The sequence below is a fragment of the Bison bison genome, unplaced genomic scaffold, assembly GCF_000754665.1.
Source record: "Bison bison bison isolate TAMUID 2011002044 unplaced genomic scaffold, Bison_UMD1.0 scf7180017846340, whole genome shotgun sequence".
Classification (NCBI taxonomy): Eukaryota; Metazoa; Chordata; class Mammalia; order Artiodactyla; family Bovidae; genus Bison; species Bison bison.
Window position 1 is genome coordinate 85,647 of NW_011476913.1, and position 11,223 is coordinate 96,869.

At 47.6% G+C, this 11,223-nt stretch overlaps 1 protein-coding gene across 1 annotated transcript in view; it reads right to left on the reverse strand.

Annotated features, from left to right (window-relative positions):
• LOC104988129 (F-box only protein 42) overlaps positions 1-8,445 on the reverse strand; it is a 9,058-nt gene extending 613 nt beyond the window's left edge. Inside the window, exons 1-6 of the mRNA XM_010839349.1 lie at positions 5,346-8,445; positions 4,395-4,505; positions 2,853-2,949; positions 2,315-2,371; positions 1,401-1,517; positions 1-867 (exon numbers count right to left, since the gene is read on the reverse strand). Of these exons, the coding sequence (XP_010837651.1) occupies positions 1-867; positions 1,401-1,517; positions 2,315-2,371; positions 2,853-2,949; positions 4,395-4,505; positions 5,346-5,530 (1,434 nt within the window). The 5' untranslated portion in view covers positions 5,531-8,445. The remainder of the gene's footprint in view (positions 868-1,400; positions 1,518-2,314; positions 2,372-2,852; positions 2,950-4,394; positions 4,506-5,345) is intronic.
• Positions 8,446-11,223: the final 2,778 nt, after the last annotated feature.

Below are 11,223 nucleotides of genomic sequence, written 5' to 3' on the forward strand. Positions count from 1 at the left end.
CAAGGGCTTGCCCACGTTCAGGGACTGCGGAGGGTGGTGGCCCAGGCGGCGGGCGATGGGGGGCAGGGCGTGTCCATCTCCCTGCGCGGGCCCGGGGCGGGGGACGGGCACTGCTTCTCCGCTGCCCAGGTTCTGGCTCCCGGGGGAGCCTGGAGAAGACCCCAGGGGAGGGCTCAGTGCTGCGGAGGCGGGGGGACCTTTGGACGACATCGCTTTGATGGCTTCCAGGCTGCGGCGTAGGGCGCCCGGGGAAACGGCTCCCGCGAGGGCGCTGGCCACGTGTGGCGGGGTGTGCACACCGTTCGTCTGCTCGGGAGGGTGTCGCAAGCTGCCCCCCGCTGTCCTGCTGCCCACGCCATCCACGTGATTGCCACTGGAAGCAGCTTTCAGGTCCCAATTCAGATCTATTGACCCTAACCTTAGATCCTTCTGATCGGGGAGTGATCCTCGTCGAGGGGCCAGGGAGAGCCCCATTTTCAGGTCATACCCTTCAGTGGTGGACGGGGTGCTTGGAGACACAGCCTGCACAGGACTGTCCAAGGAAGAGCCACTTACAGCTGCCGATCCCGGAGATAAACTCCCACCATTCAGGACAGGCGAGCCATCGCCCCTGGCTGGGGAAAGGCTTCCTTCTCGGGAACTGGAGGGGGTCTGCCTTTGCGCTCTGGGCCTCAGGGTTCCCCAGCGGCCGTTAACACAGGGTGCTTCATCCATACTCCTCACGGGAGACTGCGAGCGGTACTCTCGGGTTTCAGGAACCAGGGCTGGAGGGGTGGCACTGATGGGTGATGGGCGGGAGTTCAGGCTGGGGCTAAGCGGTGCTCGCCCACTAGGCGCCTGGCTGAAGACCACCACACACTGCCCAACCTGGAAGACAGAAGACCTGAGCTCAGCTCTGATCATTTATTCAGCTATCAAACATTTTACCATGAGCGTCGGGGACGGGCCAGGCGTTCTGTAGGTGTCTGAGATCCCTACAAAGATGAAAAGAATGCAGCCTGCCCTCCAGGACAGATGGGATAATTTCTATATATAAAGTGCTTGGTTGTATAAAGTGGTTGATAAAGCTGGTATCGTGAGACACGTGCTATCACTTGAATCATGTCTGCAGAGTAGGGGTAAAGGGAAGAACGAGTATTTGTGTGGGGGACCTGGGGCAAGTTTTGCAGACAGAGGTGCTTGAAGCTGGGGTGCCTGAGGGACGGGTGGGCCCCACGTAGGTTTTCTGCCCGGTGGCTCACGTGTGTGAGAAATGCCTGAAGAGCTGCGGTCAGTGTCCACCTCTCGGGACATCAGGGTGTTTTCAGTTCCCATACGAAGTTGCTTGGCAATCTGACGAGTTAATCTGGCTTTAGAGTTCAGGACCTCTCCCTCTGCTGGCCCGCCGGCTTTCCACTCACCCGGCAAGCTGGATGGCACCACAATTCTGGGGCCCCGTGGTCTTCATTCTCCACCTTGAGCGGCTGCCAGGCCCAGGGACCTGAGTGCATGTGCAGCAACCAAGCATCCTTGAACAGCTGCAAGAGAAGCAACAGCAGCAGGGCTCAGGTGTGGCACAGGCTACAAGCCACACACACACACGCAGAGCCGCGATCTCCCAGCTGCACGGTCGTCACAAGAGCGTGCGAGCGCTTCAGGACGCAGAGCAAACGCGCTGGCCATTCATTCATTCGTGTATGACCGCTGGCCGGGCACATCAAACTGCACTTGGGGCCCCGTGAAGCAACGTGGTTTTGAATCTTGCCTGTGGTTTTATGTGTGTGTGTGTGTGCACACTGATAGAAAGGGTACTAGATAAGGCATATCCACAATGTCTGAACCTGCATTCTTAAATAAATTTCATGTGAATTCTGGCCACTATCAACTTACTTTTCTCTCTCACCCCTCTTTGTAAAAAACGACAGCAGCAAACCGCATAGCCTGAAGACTCAGTGGGAGAAGGAAGACTACGCCAAGTCGCTCCAGTCGTGTCCGACTCTGTGCGACCCCAGAGACAGCAGCCCACCAGGCTCCCCCGTCCCTGGGATTCTCTAGGCAAGAACACTGGAGTGGGGTGCCATTGTCTTCTCCAGGAAGACTGTAGATATGAACATTTAAGAGATAAACGTCTCTAATAAAGAGCTTCCCCCCTTCTCCCCAAAAGAGTGGAGAAAGGGCCGGAAAATACAGAGGCTATATATCCAGAGTGGAAAAGGTATTTTCTAAATGAAAACGCTACAGAAAGGGCCTTGCAGTTTTACAAGGTGAGACAGGGGAAGCAGGTTCTGAAAGCTCAGCGGCGTGTGCATGGGAACGCCGCACCAGCCATACTCACAGCGTTGGGACCGCCACACCCTCCAAGGATTAAAATAGTTGCATCATCTATGACGATCTGGGAGAGGAAGAAATTTAAAATAAACCTACAAAGACACAGGCGTCCGACCTCCGCTACCTCAGTGGTATATGAAAATAGTCTACTTGGAGCCCAAATGACAGCATTCTATTCACCACAGGCTCCCCAGTCCCCCAAACCACGTCAGTTCTGATCCTGGTAAACAAACTACTGATGATTCATCTGCGTGAACTCTCTGTTGATTAAATACTATTAACACATGAGCGCCAACCACGTACAATGCAGGGTTCTCTCAGAAAATAAAAAAGCAAAGTAAATGCTCTGGGGAGAGGCACAGTATGAAGCCAACAAAAATAATTATAACCCATTAGAAGTTGAAGAGTAAATGCCAGCAAAAGTGAACGGTAAACTCTCCTTGGCCTGTGCGTGCTGGCCCCTTACCTGGCTCCCTCCTCCCTCTCCTGTCCTAACTGACAGACGCTACAGGGCTTGCTGAATAGTTATCTTAACTCCTGAGCACCTGAGACTGGCCGCCTCGGGGATGAGGACTGGGCCCGGAGATGCTGGGCTTGGACCATGCCCACTGCTCGAGGTCCAGCACCCAGACGTCACTGCTCCTGTAAGACAAGGACACAAGGGTGAGGGAGCCGGGCACGCCCGGGGCCACGGGAGCCAGCCCGGAGGAAGTGACGCTCTTCAGGGTTCTCCCACAACGCCACGCTCGCAGTCAGCACTCCACCACAGGAAAGGAGACTTTCAGACCTTGCTCTTTCCATTGACCCATAAGGCCGCATTTGAGTCATGTCTGTCCCTGTATTATGGCCCCTCTCTAAGGGCACTTACTCACCCACAGGGACATAGGAGTGAGAACCCCAGGGCCTTAAGCCCTAACCCTCTGACCTGGAGGGTAGAGCTCACACACTCCGCTTCATGAGTGTTCTAAAGTAAGATGCAGAGGACCCTGAGGGAGAAGAGGGTCGGGTCTGGAATGGTTTTACTGCTGACAGCCCATCAACTGCCATTTCAAAACGCAGGTAAAGTGACCACTCCTGCTGCTGACGCCAAAGCAGAGGAAGTACTGCAGGCAGACTGCTCTGGGCAGAGCCGCCGGGCTGCGGGGAGGAGGCAGCCTCAGGGAGGATCAGGTCGGGAAAGCTTTCTTGCTCCTACCCATCCTCCCAACTCATGCCAATCTGCCTCTCTCCTTCTCTGAAGCTCCAAGGGGCACGAGCTGGGCCCCAAGGAGAGCAAGGAAAAGTTCTCTGCTTCTTGGGAGGTGGCCTTCTGAGGGCACAGGCAGAAACAGACACGGTGGAGGCCCGTCAGAACCTGACCCCACTGAACTAACCCGCACCCCGAGCAATACTGAGATTCTACATGGCCCTGTTTTTTTGGGGTTTTTTTGACATTTGAAAAATGAGCTTTATTTTAAAATTAAAGACACACTGAAAACAAATACTTTTTACAATTTATATCAAACACTTAAAACATAATTTAGGAATGTTGAACATTAATTCTTAATTCAAAGTAATGACATTCATAGAATACATCTTGGTCCCAGCCAATATGGGGTTGAAAAATCTAATATTTCACATCAGCTTAACCATTAATCCTTGCTAAAATTCACTGATTATGATTCAACTTTATAAGGTTAAGCAAGTCTTCCAGGCAATACTCTCATATAACTTTTTCAAATACAAACATTTATACCAGCAAGGCAATTATTAAAATATATATAAATTATGCTGAGGGGCTTGATTAAAAGATTGTCTATATAGAGATGCGCCTCACCTTAGAAAGCACATACACACAAAAACATTTAATCGAATATAAGACGCCCGTAGCCCTGATTTTATGGAGCAAGTTTCTCAATTTATTGGTCTGTGACTAGAACCAAAAAACAGAACACCAGGGTGAGATAACTAACTGGATTAATCGGAGCCGTGCTCAGGAATCTTGACCCTGACTAGTTTAGTCTTCTGCCCTAGCTGACCTTTCCAGGAGTATAATCTTTCCTGAAGATAATCTTCAGGGTGACAGTGAGCTAGTCAAATGTACTCACATCTGCCTCGATCCGAGGGAGCCGCCGAAGACGATCATTTTGTCGTCTATCACACAGGAGGAGTGCCCGGCCATGGGAGGCGGGCCGTGGGTGGTCACAATGCAGTTCCACCTAATGCGGAGAGACGGGGTCAGGGGTCAGCGCCTCCGCCTCTGGGGGTCAGGGGTCAGCGCCTCTGCCTCCGGCCTTCTGTGCTTCAGACGGAGGACAGGAAGCGGGCCCCCATCTCACACGGCAATCCTACCACCTTCAGTAGAGAGACTGTGAGACAATGAATGCAGGACGGCACAAGGCACTTATGCCTTTTCTACGGATCTGCTGAAGTTCTATTCACTCAGCCCCCCAATGGGTAAGGCTCAGACACGGAGTGGAGAGAAGAGAATGGCAGGGACTGCACCCCGTCCCTGAGCTGCTTCAGCCTAGCTCGCTGAAGGAGTACCACCTGCTGTTTCTTTCTACAGGCCTGATTTGTTGATCAGCAGCAGCTGCCAAGAGCCCTGTACTGAGAAGCTGTGCAGTCCGTCACAAGGAAACAGAGGTGGCTGTCATTTTAAAAAGACGAGTCTGTGCAACAACAGGGAGTCAGCCTGGGGGCAGAGCAGGCGGCGTCCTCTGGATCCACAGCGCGCCCAGGCGCTGGCAGCCAGAGCTGAAGAGCTCTCTATTCTTCAACTGCTCATTCATTTTTCTTGGAAGAGGAAAACATGTCTTCTACCTTTTCTCTTTGGAATACTCATGCTTAACTTCAAGTCCTAGGGAGGGTCCTGTAAACCCTCTGAAACTGTAGGCAAAATTTGTGCTTAAGTAAAAAAAGTTTTATTTTTCTGGGAAGAGTCCAAAGCTTTCAACAGATTCTCAAAGAGATTTCTGGACACACACAAAAAGATAAGGAATCCAGTCATTTTAAACCTTCCTATTCCAGATTAAAAGGATCTTGTCTTTGTGGCTTACCAGTTTTTAGAGGGTGAGTAAGTGTGTATCTCGTCAAAGAACCTCTCTGGTTGGTGTAGGGGGTAAGGGCTCGGCCGTGTCCAGCCGCCAAACAGCACGAGCAGGTCCTTGTATACGACCAGGGTCGCTCCAGCTTTGGGGGACGGGTAGGACCCTGGGAGAAGCCAGAACAGCATGGTTAGCATCAGCACCTCCCGACAAGCTGCAGGCAGGCGGTCTGCAGATCACCGTTTCCTGACAGGGACAGAACAGGAACCAATACTACAAAGCGGCAGGGAGTGGGACGGCAGAGCTGGGTCTGCAGGTCTGAGAGAAAGCCATCACCAACGCACACTTCTTCCATAAGGGAAGCAGAGAAACCTGAGTGAGCGCCAAGCTGCCTAGTCGCTCTCAGACTCAGTTACTTAGTGTGCTGACCTGAAATCAGGATAAGCGTGTCCATCTCACAAGGGCGCTCTGTGTCACTAACCAGAGTCCTCACAGCGCCAAGCGCAGTGCTGGGCACACGGCTGGCACTCAGTGAATGCCGCCTCCCCTGTCCGTGCCTTCAATCAGCCTAACAGACCACAGAGGAGAGCAGTACAGGAGCCACGCAGGAGTGCGCACACACTTACACGTAACTGCTGCTACCAACCACAGTAAAAGGGAAGGCAGAATGCAGTTCTTCTTTGTCCTGCAAGTCAAATGGTAACAAATGGCCTCTGGGCCCCTAGCTGTGGGCCTCACTAGCACCACCAGAAGCAGGTTTTCAAGGCTCGATATGAAAGCGTTCCAAGGACACTGCAGCCAAGCATGGCTCCTAAGGCCCCCAGGCTGCACCTCTGAGCTACTCTGACAGAATTTCAAAGCAACAGAAATCTGGCTTTTACTGGAAAACTGTAGGGATAACACGTGTTCCACGGAAGCACCACTTTTCTGAGCGCCTGTCTTCGAAACAACCGCTAAGTTCCCCAACCCCTTACTCTGCCACCTGCAGTTTGCTTACGACAAAGCAAGCTGTCCTGCCCAGTTCTCAGCAAATACTGGGATATTAAAAACTATTTTTGTTGTTGTTAAAGCTACAGGATCTATTTTTCAAATGGAATCGTACGCAGAAAGAGTCCCAGCAGCATAGTAACCTGACAGCAACTGAGGCAACTTGGCCGCCCCTGCAGCAATGGGCTCACGGGAGCAAGGTTTGAAAAGCCTTGCTCAGACTGTGTTACTGCTTTCCATTACACAGTTCTGAGGTTGAGAAGCTGGAGATGGGGACTGTCTTCCGTGGGATCCAACTTAAGAGTAACAACTTAACTGAAGGAACTCCCTGGCTTTCAGGAGGGCCCAGGTTCGCGCCCAGGTCAAAAAGTCAGGCAGCAAACCAAGGTTCCCTCAAAGAGCAAAACATGGAAACACACAAAAATAGAATCTTTAAGGTATTTTAAGCAGTTGGTATTAAAAATGTTTAAGTACATATGCTTTGAATCCTAAATTCCATTTCTAGGGATTAATCTCAAGAGAAAGCGGGGCCAATGAAAACAGAAAAGATACAAGGATGCTTATTTGCAGTGTTTAAATAGAACAAGGGATAGCCATATGAGAGAGTGCCTATGAGAATTAATGACTTAAATCATATAAGGCATTTCAAGCAGTGCCTGTTATTATCATTGCTAGAGCAAAATAATATGAAGTTCACACCAGGCCAATCAGCCAGAGACAGCTAAGAGAACCGCTTTCTACAGGGCTCAACGCTTATGAGAACAGAACTGAACTACTGTGCATTTCACTATTAAAAACGGTGAGGGTATTCCTGGCAGAGGAACTATTTAGCTCAAGAAAGTACAACAGAAATAAAACAGTAACTGAGGCTTCAATGATGTGAAAGGGAGGTCATCCCAAGTTCCAGGGAGTAAATATACTGAATTACGATTTGGAAACAACAGTTAACATGTTAAGACTAGTCGGGGTTTGCTCTTTCACTTGTGCTATGCATTTCCTGTAATACCTTTTGAAGTAAATTACCAATACTCTATGAGGCGAGGTAGACCAATGTTCACCAAGGCTGCGTTCAAAGACATTACAAATGTAGTATAAGAATACGGACCTCTTTGAGGGACAGACGAGGCACAGAATTAAAAAGAGAGTGTTTGTAAAATATAACGATAAGTAAAATCAAACCCTGAAATGACTTCTCAAATATGACCTTTAAGAAAGCCAAAATATTTAAGTTTGGGGGTGTTTGTTAGAGAAAATTAGCCTGTGAAAAAATAAAAAATAAAAAAAGAAAGCCAAAATATTTCCCTCTACTTCTTACCCAAAGCAATAGGAGAATCCCCTCAGCCAAGGTCTGCTTTATGTCACAAATGGAAGCTTTAACGTCAGCATCTGACTACCTTTACAGCTTTACAGGCTCATACTAAGAAGTTAACTGTGCTTCTCCATCTCAGTTTATAAAGGGTGGAGGGATCACCCTAAAGAACAAACGAAGGAGAGGCGGGGAGGACGCAGAAGTCAAGGCACAATGTCTACAGTCAGTTCGGCAACAAGAGGCCAGGCAGCTGCGTCACGTTTTCCGTGAGCCAGTCCTGCAAGTAGTGTTCACAGGGTTCGTTGCAAACTGCACACTTTAAAATGCTTATTACTTGAAGAATTCGGTATTCTGACTTTGCCAACAGCCCCTAATTTTATCATGTTCGAAATTTATTTATTTCCTATTTTGAATTTGTTTAAAGCAAACAGTCTTCAACTCCCCTCCCAACTATCTTAATGCAAGGTCCACAAATCAATCAAATTTCTGGTGAGATCAGAGACTGCAGAGATCAATGAATTTTAGCAATTTCTTTATCTTAAACAATAAACACTCTTTAACTGACTTCTGAGAAGCAAATAATATCTTTACCAGAATTCTTAAAAAAACAACAAAACTTATTTTCAAATTACATACCTCTAATTTGTTGCTTTAAAGTCCCAAGAAAAGCAAGCAATTTAAAGAGTAGCATTTACAAATTTAATTACAAAAAAAAAAACCACAACACATGACCATACATTATTAGACAAGGAAAATAACTTTTATATAGACCCAGTTCAGTTCAGTCACTTAGTCACGTCCGACTCTTTGCAACCCCATGAATCACAGCACACCAGGCCTCCCTGTCCATCACCAACTCCCGGAGTTCACTCAAACTCATGTCCATTGACTCGGTGATGCCATCCAGCCATCTCATTCTCTGTCGTCCCCTTCTCCTCCTGCCCCGAATCCCTCCCAGCATCAGGGTACTTTCCAATGAGTCAACTCTTCGCATGAGGTGGCCAAAGTACTGGAGTTTCAGCTTCAGCATCAGTCCTTCCAATGAATATTCAGGGTTGATTTCCTTTAGGACGGACTGGTTGGATCTCCTTGCAGTCCAAGGGGACTCTCAAGAGTCTTCTCCAACACCACAGTTCAAAAGCATCAATTCTTCGGCACTCAGCCTACTTCACAGTCCAACTCTCACATCCATACATGACCACAGGAAAAACCATAGCCTTGACTAGACGGACCTTTGTTGGCAAAGTGATGTCTCTGCTTTTCAATATACTATCTAGGTTGGTCATAACTTTCCTTCCAAGGAGTAAGCGTCTTTTAATTTCATGGCTGTAATCATCATCTTCAGTGATTTTGGAGCCCAGAAAAATAAAGCCTGACACTATTTCCACTGTTCCCCATCTATTTCCCATGAAGTGGTGGGACCGGATGCCATGATCTTCGTTTTCTGAATGTTGAGCTTTAAGCCAACTTTTTCACTCTCCACTTTCACCTTCATCAAGAGGCTTTTTAGTTCCTCTTCACTTTCTGCCAAAAGGGTGGTGTCATCTGCATATCTGAGGTTATTGACATTTCTCCTGGCAATCTTGATTCCAGCTTGTGCTTCTTCCAGTCCAGCATTTCTCATGAAGTACTCCGCATATAAGTTAAATAAGCAGGGTGACAATATACAGCCTTGACGTACTCCTTTTCCTATTTGGAACCAGACTGTTGTTCCATGTCCAGTTCTAACTGTTGCTTCCTGACCTGCATATAGACTAGCCCTCAATAAAATATTAGGTCCTAAACTTTCAAGAACTGTACCTATGAGCAAGCAATTCATTCCATACAGTAGCTAGAAGGGTATCATGTTATTTAACATATATTCATGAAAACTTATGACACGAGATGGAATGAGTCACTGGAAACCTTGTACAATATAGGGTATCTGACGACAGAAGACCTTCCATGGTTGAAAGGCTCCTCATTAAACTTATAAATGAAGGTTTTCTACTCTTTAGGATACTCCTTGGCCTGTCTTTAAAACATGAGGCCACTGGGCCTCTAGACAGTCCAAATATTATTGTATCACAAAAGTGGAGAAAGAAAGGGTGTCACTCCAAGTAGGTTTTCCTCGACCACCACGACAGGACCAAATATGCCCACGTCAAACTTAGACAAAAACACTACTTAAGCCTATTCCTCCCAGAGGTGATAGTTATCCTCATAGACTTCTTTCTCCAAATACCAAAAGCCTCTAATCGCACAGCAGATACGATCAATAGAGCACATTTCAAAACAAGCCAAAAAGGCATTTGTGGGAAACCAGATAATGAGATAGGCACCCTACACACAGAACTAACATTCCCTAAAATCACTAATTGGCTCAGATGTTTCCCAAGGTTCCCATGAAATCAGGAGAAATTTTCACGTATGAGAGACAGTGGTAGAATTACAAAGCCCTCTCATGTACTTTTGCAAAGAGGATGGGAAAGCAGGGAAACCATGCCAAATTCTGGTTTGGTTTCTACGCCACTTTCCCACAGCTGTAGTTTCCACTCGTGTAGAACCCAGCACCAGACGAGAAGCTCAACTGTTTGATACAACACAGAACAAGCCCTTGGTTTAATTGCGGGGTCTGCATTTTATGCATGACTAAACAGTTATTTTACCCCTCCATACTGAGACCGTTATTTCTTATTACTAGTTTATTATTCAGATGTTAAAGTTCAGTTCAGTCGCTCAGTCATCTGTGACTCTTTGCGACCCCATAGTCTGCAGCACGCCAGGCCTCCCTGTCTGTTACTAACTCCTGGGGCTTACTCAAACTCATGCCCACTGAGTTGGTGATGCCATCCAACCATCTCATCCTCTGTCGTCCCCTTCTCCTCCCACCTTCAATCTTTCCCAGCATCAGGGTCTTTTCAAATGAGTCAGTTCTTCGCATCAGGTGGAAAAAGTACTGGAGTCTCAGCTTCAGCATCAGTCCTTGTCCAATGAATATTCAGGACTGATTTGCTTCAGGATGGACTGGTTTGATCTCACTGTTGTCCAAAGGACTCTCAAGAGTCTTCTTCAACACCACAGTTCAAAAGCATCAATTTTTCGGTGCTCAGCTTTCTTTACAGTCCTACTCTCACATCCATACGTGACTACTGGAAAAACCATAGCTTTGACTAGATGGATCTTTGTTTCCAAAGTAATGTCTCTGCTTTTTAATATGCTGTCTTGGTTGGTCATAACTTTTTTTCCAAGGAGCAAGTGTCTTTCAATTTCATGGCTGCAGCCACCATCTGCAGTGATTTTGGAGCCCAAAAAATAAAATCAGCCACTGTTTCCCCATCTATTTGCCATGAAGTGATGGGACCGGATGCCATGATCTTAGTTTTCTGAATGTTGAGTTTTAAGCCAACTTTTTCACTCTCCTCTTTTGCTTTCATCAAGAGGCTCTTTAGTTCTTCTTTGCTTTCTGGCATAAGTGTGGTATCATCTGCATATCTGAGGTTATTGATATTTTTCCCAGCAATCTTGATTCCAGCTTGTGCTTCATCCAGCCTGGCATTTTGCATGATGTACTCTGCATATAAGTTAAATAGGCAGGGTGACAATATACAGCCT